General features: G+C 40.4%; 1 protein-coding gene across 1 annotated transcript; it reads right to left on the bottom strand.

Moving 5' to 3' along the window:
• Window positions 1–230: 230 nt before the first annotated feature.
• On the bottom strand, window positions 231–10,784 carry LOC110983613 (DNA excision repair protein ERCC-5-like). The gene is made up of 15 exons (XM_022242992.2): window positions 10,698–10,784; window positions 9,604–9,782; window positions 9,204–9,379; window positions 8,518–8,633; window positions 7,844–7,945; window positions 7,141–7,330; window positions 5,861–6,917; window positions 5,463–5,628; window positions 4,517–4,682; window positions 3,945–4,064; window positions 3,433–3,646; window positions 3,017–3,161; window positions 2,434–2,625; window positions 1,873–1,957; window positions 231–1,586 (listed from the first exon to the last, which is right to left on the bottom strand). The coding sequence occupies exons 2-15, from the start codon at window positions 9,689–9,691 to the stop codon at window positions 723–725; spliced, it is 3,681 nt and encodes a 1,226-aa protein (XP_022098684.2). The 5' UTR covers window positions 9,692–9,782; window positions 10,698–10,784; the 3' UTR covers window positions 231–722.
• Window positions 10,785–12,163: the final 1,379 nt, after the last annotated feature.

Here is a 12,163-nt window from a genome sequence, read left to right as displayed (position 1 = left end):
CGATACTTTGTAGTTTCTGGAACCATACGCCCACTTTTCTATATGTATGGGGCTTTCGGATTCAAAGTACATAATCCAAGTGCTTTATCAACAAGATATCAGACACAATTGTTTAAAAAAAGTCGCTTGGGAATACATGTACATGTATATAATGTCACGTGTTTCTATTTGCGTAAGCATCTCGTCTACGAGGCCACACGACCTTCGATCTACTGATAACAAAGTCACGCTACCTTTTTCATTGGTTTTATTAACATTTAAGAAAAAAGATCACAATTTTGAAACAAGGCATCAGTATTTGGTAATTGCAAAATCCAAATGTACTTCATTTAAGTTTATCACAAACGCATTACTTTTAATTACATCAAACCCAACTACCATATGCAAGAAAAACTGCCTTCATTTCATAAATGACAGACTTTACAAGCAATTACTTCATTTTTCTGTACTCAAGTTCTTACAAATGTGTTTAATAAATATATCTGGGAAAACATGTAAATCTAACTTTTGCACTTGTCAAGAAATTTCATTTAAATTCAAGCATAAAGGTTTAAAATACAATATTTCCATAGAGAATATACATTTTCCTCAATAAATAACAATTATGCTCATTAGATACATAAGAATTTGCAGACAGCTGTGAAAATCCGTCACTTTGGTTTTCCCTGGGTAAATCAAACAGCGCCCTCTTGTGTTTCACACTGCATCCATGAAGGCAAGCCTTACTCATCAGAATCACTGCAACTACTCTCTGAAAGTCGGGGCCCTCCATGTCCTTGACCACCCAAACCCTTCAAACTACTGGCCTTTCCTTTTCCTTTCAGCCCAGCATGACCTTTTCCCTTCCCCCGTTGCCCTTTCACCCCTTGACCCCTGCCTTTTTTAACCTGACCACTTCTGAACAGAGACAGTTTATTCCTTATTTCTGTTGGTTCTGCAACTCTGGACAGAGGGTCACTTATCTCTACAGAAAGCTTTGAATTTTCTTCATGCTTCTCTGTCTGCGAATGACTGGCAAATGTTTCATCACCGGCTCCATTTCTACACAGATTTGTCGCCATTCCTGGAATAACACCCTCCGTTTTACGAGTCATGGCTTCCTGTATTTCAAGAAATTCTGTGAGAGGGGATTGTATATCTTCATCATAATTGGCCTTCCTTCCACTAGTTCTGTGACTTCTACGTAGGCTGGGGGAGGAAGCCTCCATAGAATCACTCTGCAATTTTATTTTCTTTGATGTGATGTACTCTTCACTTGAATCAGGGTCCTCATCAGAATCTGTACTTTTATTCATTGTGTCATCCTTGTCAACTCCACCCTCAGACGTTTCTATAGAAACTGCCTCATTCTTGACAGTTCCAAAGTCTTGATTGTGTTTCTTTTGTCCAGTTTTCCTCTTTGTTGCCTCCTTCTTGCTCCTCCTATAACTCTGTCCTTGCCTCCTTCCTTTCTTCTTTTCTTCCTCATTTTGTTCAGCTGCTTGTGGATTGTGGAGATGTCTCAAGACCCGTTTCAGACGCTTGCTGGTAACCTTACGAGGCTCTCCTCCCTCAGATGGAAAGAAAGCGGTGATTTTACTCTGGGTCTGAAATTTTGGGAAGAAAAGAAGTTTTAAGTATCAACTACGACCAGACAAACAGGTAGCAGGACAGAAAAGTTGGATTGTTCCGAGGTTAGAATTTTCTGACAGTTACAGGGTAGCCTGGCCAATGTGACATACAGTGACACAGTGTCAAAGATTAATTGCAGCATAGTGACACCTGTCTGTTCAGATGAATTGGGAGGCCAGGTTGGATAAATGCTCAGGAGAATAACAGTTTCAGGTAAACTACTAGACAAGTAAAACAAGTGGCACGTTTTAAGACACTCACCCCTTTCTCGTTCAGTTTCTTCATTACTGGGAGAAGAATCTCATCCGTCTTGGTTCTAGTCCAGCCAAGCTTATCCTTAGCAAAAGTTACCCTTAAGTTAAGCAAAACAGAGGAAAACTCTATGGGAAAAGTTTTGGAAATTGATAAGCTAATCCCCCCAGCAGTAAAAACTTGAGAAATTCCTGGTTTGGCCCAGGTTCGATACCCATCTATGCCATCATGTTCTGATTATCATTATCTTCAAGATTTTTTAAAAGTTCTTTGAAGTTGATCTTTGACTTAAAAAAAAGGGGATAACTCTGTGATATTGCCGATGTTGCCTGCCCAATCCGCCCTGAGCAGAACCACCAACTCGTCAGTTGTGAAGAGCCATGTTGGTCGGGAATGTTCATTTTATTGGTAGCGATGTGACTGCAACGCTTACATTTCACAGTCATTTGTGAATCAGTGATGCGCATTACTACCAAAGGAGCCTCCACCGCTAGGAAAATTGCACCCTCTCTGGGTCCAGCTCAGGTCCCATTCCAACTTGAAATGTCTTTTTTCTTATCAAAAGGATATTCCCTGAGAAGACCAAGATCTGGAGACTGCCAACTGAATTCCTCCATGGATTCATCCACGATGGGGGACAAGTATGCATCAAATACCTGCTGACAGGGGAATGACTGTGGTAAGGCCAACTTTCGCAGCTTGCCTTTAAGCTGGGACTCTGCAGGAGGCATCAACTGCTCATGGGCGACATCCCACCAGCATCTGTCAATATTTCAAAGAGACGACCTAGCCATCAACTTTTCTGGTATATCACCCCTCAGTTCCATGCATTTTGCACACAGGGTACAGATCAAACATGGACAGAAGATTCTACAAGGGCTGTGATTTGTGATTCTACACAACTTGTATACCTGTCTTCACAGCCTGCATATTCTATGTGTCCAATCTGCATGAGGATTACCGAGACTTGGAAGAATACAGATGTGAACAACTTGTTTCCGATATAAAGTATTTAAGTTTTCCCCTTGGGCAATCAGGTGGGCCATTTCTTAGCCATTACATTTAAACTGGTACACTTATACCTAGGTACCTTAAAAATCTTTTGATAACTTCCTGTATTGGAAATAAAACAATTTAACCAATAATGTCTCACTTGAGAGCTTTGAGCAAGTCCATTCCTTGGCCAGGGAACTGAGTCAAAACCTCCATGGCAGTCACCCAACCAATTCCCTTGATTCCGTCGGTGTAGTCACTGCCAAGGAGCATAGCAAGAACGATCAACTTATAACGATCCAAGACTGTGGAAATGGGAGAAGAAATGAACAGGAAATGTTACAAATGGTTAAGGTTTGAATGATGTATCATATGACATTACACAACATTACAAAGTTTAACAGTAAGATTTTTTGTGTTAAGATTGCTTTGAATGAAAATCAAGCCAGAGATAACTTTATGATAGCACTCGGCCACTTGTTATATTAAGTGTGATTTTGGAACTGAAAACAAACTGTTTAGACAATGCAATCTGCTGTTTAATACATTCCCGTTTGATTCAACGTTCCAACGCACCCATTTGTTTCTCCACATCACTGCTCTTGAAGCATTCCACATCTTTTCCCTTGGAGAAGAAATTCTTGTAGACAGTGCATCCTCCGAACAGCCAGACATCACTGTCATCGGTGATGGTGCCCTGTGTTTGCTCCGTCTGATCTAAGAAGGCACACTGTGCCTCAGCCTCTTGAGGGCTCTCAACGTACGGGATGCCAAACAGTTCCAGTAATTCCTGCAACCATTCAAAACAAACCCAAGTCAACTTTGGCAGTGACGGTATATCCACCTCTTCATTGTTTGGTTGTCAGACTATCTCGCATCTTCCCCAAAACACATTCTCATACATACATCAGTTTTGAGATGGATGTCACTGTTCCGTCAAACACTCCTCCTTATTTTCACTCAAAGGTCTCCTCCAAGACAGTTTCTAGTTCACCCTAAGCATTCATCGAAGTCTGTGATAGATGCTACTATATTGTCTTGTTTCTTCTCCCAAATCCCCATCTAAGGTTCTCTCAAGATGTTTATACCTTGCTCTCTGCATACATCAAGTCAGTGATGGATGCAGCTACTCGGTCTTGTTTGCCTCTCTCTGTCTGAAGCATCTGACGCTTAGCCTCCAGATTCTCCTGAAGCTGTGGCACATCATCCTTCACAAAAGCAGACACAAACACCATGTTAGAAGTATAACATTTCTGACAATGAAATATAATTTGAGCTAAAGAAACATGCAAAGGAAACCTGAATAGAAAAAAAAAGTCACGCAAATATCAAGATGTTACTAGCTGCAGTATCCTCTTGATGTTTGCTAGTTTGGATCTGGCAAATTCCTCAGGACTTTCTCCAAACCTCAACTTTGCCTGATCTGAACCTCCATCATCAGCCTCGAGTATTTACTGTTATTACTTATGCCTCCTATCAAACAACTGGATGTTTTGATGGAAGTATTGAGCTGGAGGGTCTTGACTCTGTGAAGAAATTCAAGAAACCGAGAACTGAAGCCCCCAAAACTCAAGTTTTGATACTACCCAATTGGGTACAAGAGTCTACTCCAACAAAAGATGTTTACTAAATGTGAGATGAGATTCTTGTGATTATTTACCACATTCATCTCTAGCCATTCCTGTCTGGCTTCCTCGCGAAGCCTCTCTATCTCATTATCCTCCTCGAGCATCTCTTCATCAACATCCTCTGTCTCGTCTCCCTCAATCTCTTCATCTTGATGAGTCCTCCTTCCATTGGTCGTCTCTAACACTACAGCATCGGATCTACATCAGATCACGAGATTTGAAGTTACCTACCTGGTACAAACTCTGGCATTGTAGTTAAGAGTGTGTCCAAAGTATTCCTCGAAGGCCAAGCCCAACAGGTACCCCACAACCCAGATGTAAGTCCAGAGTTGTAATGACTCAAGTCAATGACTCAACTCAAGTCACAATTTTTGGCAACTTGATTCGAGTCCCAATGGGTAAATGACTAAAGTCTCTGTGACCAAATGACTCAACTCGAGTCTCTGTGACCAAATGACTCAACTCGAGTCTCTGTGACCAAATGACTCAACTCGAGTCTCTGTGACCAAATGACTCAACTCGAGTCTGTGACCAAATGACTCAACTCGAGTCTCTGTGACCAAATGACTCAACTCAAGTCTCTGTGACCAAAATAAAAAATAAAATGAAAATAAAAATACCCCAAAATGACTTACATGTAGTTGTGTTTTTATTGTATTTTGTTCAAAATTTGTGACTCAAATTGACACAATCTCGGTACTTGACTCGACTTGTCTACACTAGGTGACTTGACTCGACTTCTTGACCGAATGGTTCGACTAAAGTCACAATGTTAAAATGACTCAACTTGAATTGAGTCACCAAATTTGGTGACTCGTTACAAAACTGTATAAGTCTAGACAAAACATTCAGATGCAGACTAAATTCAAAGAGTACCACAACAGAAAGGCACAGCTTCGGCATAATCCAGAAACTTTCTGCCTCGAGTCTTAAAGGTGGACTAAAAAGTAAAACTGATGAAATTGCAGCAAACAATACCTGGGTTCAGAAAACTCCCCTGTGTAGATATCTGGAGAGTGTCTTGGTGACAAGGTTAGATTTGATCTTTCACTCACATCAACAGATGGTACGGATGCATGGGCAGAAAATAGTTCCTCTTCAAGAGTTGGGCTCTGTAACTGATCAACTACTTCCACAAAGTCATCTAAGAGGATAAAGTACAAGGAGAAACATAAAAAAGGAGGATCCTCAAATTAGGCACAACAATTTCACTTTTCACATTGACAAGAGTTATTACAGATATCATACTCAACTACCTACTCAAAGCTAAAAAAGAGAAAAAAAGTGTCAGAAATAAGGAATGAACTTAATTTTGTGTCATGCATCAAATTAGATTGAAGAATACAGAGAAATTTATTCAGAAATAACCCACTAACCATCACTGGAAGATTCATCTTTTGTGTCCATCATTTCCTCATCCGCAACCTCAGTCTGCCTTTCATTCATTTTTGACACATCTGAGACTTCCTGTATCACCTGCCCACTTGGTGCTATGGCAACAAGCCTCTCTTTGGCTGCACCAATTGAAATGGCATTAGGAGTTGCTGGCTGCAGGGATTCTTTGCCAAGATCTTCAGTTCCCTCAACTACCTTGGGAGGCATCAACTCAATTAACAGCATCTGTTCCAATTCACTAGTTGCTTCATTTTGGGACTGTCTGTCGGATTTTATCCTAGAAGCCTCTGCTTCATCAACCAAGCCAGATTCTAAATGTTTCTGTTCTTGGAGATAAATGGATGTGGAATCTTTTTGACAATCATTATTTAAGACTGTCTTTCTGTCTTCTTCAGTTCTGTTCTCCAAAAAACCAGTTACATTTTTGACCAGTGAGTCTACTCGAAAAATTTTAACAAAACTGTCTGAACTTTGACCTTCAAGGTCTATTTCAACGACACCACCAGAGTTAGTTGATTCTTCTCCAGCTTTTACAAATTGTTGGCCCAACGAATCTGGTTGCATTGAACTGTTTCTCTCCTTTGAGAAACTGTCGATGACGTAAGCAATTTCTGCTCCACCTTTGGAATCTACCTCTGGCTCATTATCATCAATGATGATGGCATCTGATTCCCAGGGCATCTCAGGTGAACTGTGACTTCTGATATCATCTGACCTTTGACCTTCCTGTTGAATTTCACTATCATGTGTGGAAAGTTGTAGCGAGACCTCCAAGTCTGCACCCTCAGCGGGTTCTTCACTTTGATCCTCGTCCATCTTTGTGGAGTGCCGCTTGACCAGTAGGTAGTGTTGTAAATCCTGCGACATGATGCGACCTGCTTCCACTGCATGGGAGCTATCAGTGTCTACTTCCAACATGGACGCGATGGCCCCAGCATTACGTTCACTCATCTCTTTACGCAGGTCATCAATGCGTTTTGTCATCTTGCCTTTCTGTAGGAGTTTTTCCACTTGGTAATTCGAGAAATCGAAAGATTCCTGTGACAAAAGCAGTTGACAGGCATGAATGTCAGAAGTGTTTCAAATTTATGTGGACTGAAATGATCGTCTAAATGTTGATGAATACAGTACGTATTGCAGTCCTGACAAAAGCTATGTTTTTTGACATCAATGAAAATTTCCTAAACAAAACCTATACCGTAGCTCACAAGCTTTCAGCCATTCTCACTGATCCATGATGACTTCCATGTATTTTCCTCACCTTTGGAAGTTGGTCCATTGTCTTCCAGGAGTTCTTTTTCTTGTTCTCTTTCATTTCCATGATAAGCTCATGTTGCATCTCTGGAGGTAGGGCCTTGAAGTTTTCTGAGTCAATATCAATGTCATTTAGATTCTGGTAACGACTGAGATGGTCAGTTCTCGGATCAGGCTCGTCATCGGAATCGGACTCACTGTAAAATGATGCAGCAATAAAAACCACAGTTTAACAGAATCATTTATCATGTTAATGCTAAGACCACAGCTTTCTGCTCTCTAAACTGCACGTCCATTTGGTAGAAACATGGATAACAGTTTACAAGCAGTAACCCCAGCCAGGAGCAAACCAACTTCAGTGACACTTTGCTCAAACAGTGAAGCAACAAACGAAATGACTGTCAGTCAATATATTCTGAATAAACCAAAAACTGACTGTGGCTGGCTGTACTGTACAAGTCTATGGGAAGTGGTTAAAGCCACTAATCAGTGTCTTCCATAGGCCTGTGCATTATTTCCAACCAGCTTTTGGCCACAGCTTCCCATATGGGTCATTCCATGAAGTTCGGGCACAGTTTGTGACGGCGTCCCTTGTTACATCGGTAACTTTTATTGCCCTCTCAGATTAAGTCATATTATTCACCAAAGATGAAGCACATCACTACAAGAACCCATATATCAGTGCATATTAACTAAATCAGTCTATTTACCTCCATGAATCCTGCAACATAGCTGGAGTGACCGAGGGGAGCTCAAACATATCTGGTTCAGCTGGTACCTTGAGTCTCGGGGCTGTGTTGCTCTGAGAACCACTGGACATATAAAAATCAATTAAAAAACAATGCCAAAATTCATGCACAGTTCATGTAAGACTGTGGGTGCTGAAATTCCATCCCACTGTAAATTGAGTATTTGTGAGTTCAAAGCTTATGATACTTAGATCCCCCATCAACTCTAACTTTGCCCCTCCCCAATGCCAACCTGAGCTATACATTTCTGTTGACTAAAAAGGTATTCAACAAGTGTATAGTCCCAAACCACATTATAAAATTACAATTAAATATCAGACATTTTTTATACCACTTATATTACTGACTTTGAGAAATATAAACTAAAGGGATACTCTGATGTACAAGCATTTTCTGTGTCTAATTCTCCACACCTCCAACAGACTCCCGTTATTGGACAAAAAGAAATGCCTGATGGTGTTTAGATGAAAGGTTGAGTGCACGCTTCATCCATCAGGACACAAATGTATGTACTTTGGGTATGAAACTCGTTACCAATACTCGCCACTGAATGGAAATAGGGCATGGCTCAATAGGCTGCATTTTGGGTAACTTGAAGCTCAACTGTCAAGTAACACGCATAAACAGCTGCCTACCTTGTCTTTCCCATGACGGCTTGAAGCGCAAAGCTTTGTAGGTAATTCTTAATGATCTTTTCAGATGTCCTCTTTGATCTCCCTGCAGCAATCTCCCGTTTCTGTCTCCTAGCAACCTATGAATAAACATGAGATTGCTCACTAGCATTAACATGAATTGGTTTAAGCAAACAACAATACAATAGAGATACATACCTCATTCACAAAACTCCAAAGTGATCAGGTTTTTATATTTATATTTATGCATCATATTCCACATTTTGAGCAGAAAGTTAATGCATGGGACCTCCTCCTTGGTTTCAAATAAACTTTTTCTGTTTCTTTGTGTTTCTTAAAGTTCAGTGGAAATTGTCAGGAATAATGTACATCAACAGTGAACAATGTATGTCGGCATAAACGAAAATGAGCAGAATGGAAACCAACAAAGCAGTTCTGAATTGGTAGATCTACTGATAGTCATCAGTATGATTGGAAAGAAAGATGTGATTTTAATCAATTAATCTGACAAATGAAAAAACTGGTTTCAAATTTTCTCTTCTTACTATTTTTCTAAGTGATCTTCAAATTTCTTAGAATTTCATACATTATTGCATATCATAAATTAAGCTTATTCTGAAACTGGATGTCAGAGTGATTTGGAATCTAGGCAAAGAAGTTTTGGATAAGAAGAACAAAGCTGCACTGACCATTGTTTGTCTTTTAAGTTCCGGAACAGTCCCGTCAAAGACAAAAACGGGCTTGATGCGATAGAAGAGAAGTTTACAGATTCGGCTGAAGAGGACATGCAGGTGAGCATTGGCTGCAACATTGCCTTTATCATCTCTCATGCCACGCATTGCTTGATGTAACCACAGACTCACATCTGAAGTAATCACTCATTAAGGCAGGTACACAGAAAAGATTTCAAGGTAAGAACATGGCGCCTAAAACCTTTTACTGAGTTATTCCAGCCCAACCTCAGCAGGGCAAAACAGCAAAGAATGCATCCAACAAATCAAGTTCATTCTTTAATTTTGGATCACTTTTATCATTAATCATTTACATGTATGATCAGCATCACTTCATTAAATATGTCACTAAGGATACCGACAGCAAGTACTTTGCCTTCTAAGGATTCCAATGATACTGGTCTTCCTGTTGACTCAAGCAGTCTCCATAAACCTTGAACTCCCATGATGTGGCTTACGTAGCAGATGGTGACACACAGCCCTGACACTTACTTGGAAGCCTTTCTTTGGTGCCAGTGGGCTGACATGTCAGAGCATCTGAAGAAATGAGAAACCCAAAAATCATAATTTCATAAAAATCTGGGGAAGTTTCATATACGGATGCCAATAACTATTCCCTACAATGACCCACTGGTCATCAGAAAGCAAAAACATGTCCAGAAAAGTTCAATTTAGGAGGAGAAAAAAAGTCATTTAGGCCACGCCTACATAGAAAACAATTACTTTTAGGGTGAGTGCGGGAATTTTTGACCAGGAGGAAAATTCAACCAACTGCATTCAAAAACTACACAGCTGGTCTAATTTCTTGCTTTTCTTTATTGAGTCGAATACCCCCACCTTTACCGTAGAAATTTTCAGACCAGTCTCATAGGGTTTGTGCACAGGGTGTTGAGTGGCGTCCATATATCATATGGAACTCTTTCTAAATCTGGTAAAGATGGTGATCGTGTGTGGAATGTTGGCCTTGTACAAAGTTGAAGCCTACACAATCAGACAATGAAATCTTTTAATTAGACCTATGACATCACAGCACATGTATGTAACATGTGTAACTGAGCGTTTGTTCACCTGATCATGGAGGCAGGATCAGGAAAAGATCTAGTCCGAGTAACTCGGACCCTATTTTTCAATCGCCTTTTTTTACATTTGGAGATGGTCGGGCAATAGTCGCTGGTGCAAGTTACTCGGACTAGAAAAGATCTACGCTGGCTCAAAAACGGTAGGCCTAACCAGTTAACGGATAGGCGCTAACATTGAATCCCCATAACCAGTTATTTTCCGTAAAACATGTGATGTAAAAAGAAATTTTAAACGCACACCTGACGCATGCATTTACGAAAACCAAATTGGGGCCTAATATACAACTCAGTACAGACTTTTAAGGGAAAAAGGGACAGTGTTGATCCAAAAGTATTTCACAGTTCATTACAAAACGGAATTTTTCAAACTTACGTTACAAATCATAAATTTATAGTGAGTGTCTCCATACAATACGACATGACGACTTGTGCATGCGCACATAACGGGACATGTCTGAGCTTAAACATCGCCCTCTGTAGTTCATGAGTTTCCACCACACTAAACTTGATTTAAGTCGAATCCTTGACGTTCATTGTCCCCTGCTCCTCATGAAGGGGCTACGAACTCACGGCTGATCAGTTTCAGCGCATTTAACATCACTAAAACATCTCCAAAACGTCTGGCACCGCTGTTTTCAATTTTTATGGTGGCTTAGAGCTGAAATTTTAGGTCTTTCGTCCTTTGAGTGGCAGTAGACTGGGAAACTCTAAGACAATATTGAGGACGAAGAGGAAGCATAATACAGGACATGGCTGAAAAACTTTTTGGGCCTGCTATTTCGCCAGGACGGATTAGTATTTCGCCCGGGCCAGGGCGGATTAGTATTTCGCCCGAGCGGATAAGTATTTCAACTGGGCGAAATACTAATCCGCCCGGGCGAAATAGAAGGCACAATTTTTTTTTCAGTCATGTCCTATATATACTTCCGTAACCTTGCACTCTGCTGACAAAATTTAAATGAATGAACTGGACCGGCAGTCATCAATAAACACCCATCTTTCCACTTCGTAAAAGTATAATTTTCCCGTTATTGATCGGCGTTCAGTTAAGCACGCAATTAGCCTGTAAACTGTAAAAGATAAAATCTTCAAAAACCATATTTTATTATGGGGGTAGATGAAACTTTCCAGACGTTTTCTTTTGAATTTCTGAACTTAATCATTAAGTTTCAAAGCTATATCTATAAATACATAAATCTTGTTCAGTTGTTTTTAATGTCAAACCGTATTTTCTTCTTGTGTATTTAGTGCTAAAGGACATCTCGAAAATGAAATAAATAAAACGAAATCGCACCCAACGCAGATTGTGGCTTTCGTGGCGGTCCCTGACATGATGTGCTGTGAACTGTCCTTAGCCATGGGTGATACCTCACCTAAACCAGTGAACCAGTGAAGTGAAGTTCCCCCCAAAGAAGCAACCATTGCTGGGAAAATTGCGCCCTCTCTTTGCCCCTTCCGGGGTGGACGGGTAACCTCAATTTTTTGGGTTAATTTTACGCACATAAATGTTGCACACAGTATCCATTATTAGCGCAAGTTATAAGTAATTGGGTAGCGTCCTGGACAGCGGAGGTAACTTGCCACTGGAAGCAGGGTAAGCTTTCTTGTTGAGGAATAGTTATTGTTAATATGGTGGTATCAAGAGGGAGAATTAATTTCGAATATAATATATCGCGCCCATCAATCCAAGCAGTAAAGTGGCTGTTGACTTTCTTGGCTTCTGATTATCAAAATCCCACGGATAGTGTGTGGGAAAAGTCAAAAGCGAAGTAAAAGAAACTTAGGAGGCACAAATAAGATAGACACGAAAGCAAGTACTATATTGTCTTCGTGATCTTT

This window comes from Acanthaster planci, linkage group LG14 (assembly GCF_054643075.1).
Source record: "Acanthaster planci isolate LZ-2023a linkage group LG14, COTS_SCS, whole genome shotgun sequence".
NCBI classification, from domain to species: Eukaryota; Metazoa; Echinodermata; class Asteroidea; order Valvatida; family Acanthasteridae; genus Acanthaster; species Acanthaster planci.
Note: the sequence above shows the minus strand (reverse complement) of the source record. Positions and strands in the feature narration are given on the sequence as shown.

Coding starts and splice junctions, on each gene's coding strand:
- LOC110983613 (XM_022242992.2), bottom strand. CDS start 9,691: ATGGGAGTTCAAGGTTTATGGAGACTGCTTGAGTCAACAGGAAGACCA. Junction 5,629..5,860: donor AGATGAATCTTCCAGTGATG/GTTAGTGGGTTA, acceptor TTATCCTCTTAG/ATGACTTTGTGGAAGTAGTT. Junction 3,647..3,944: donor TGATGTATGCAGAGAGCAAG/GTATAAACATCT, acceptor GAATGGTTGCAG/GAATTACTGGAACTGTTTGG.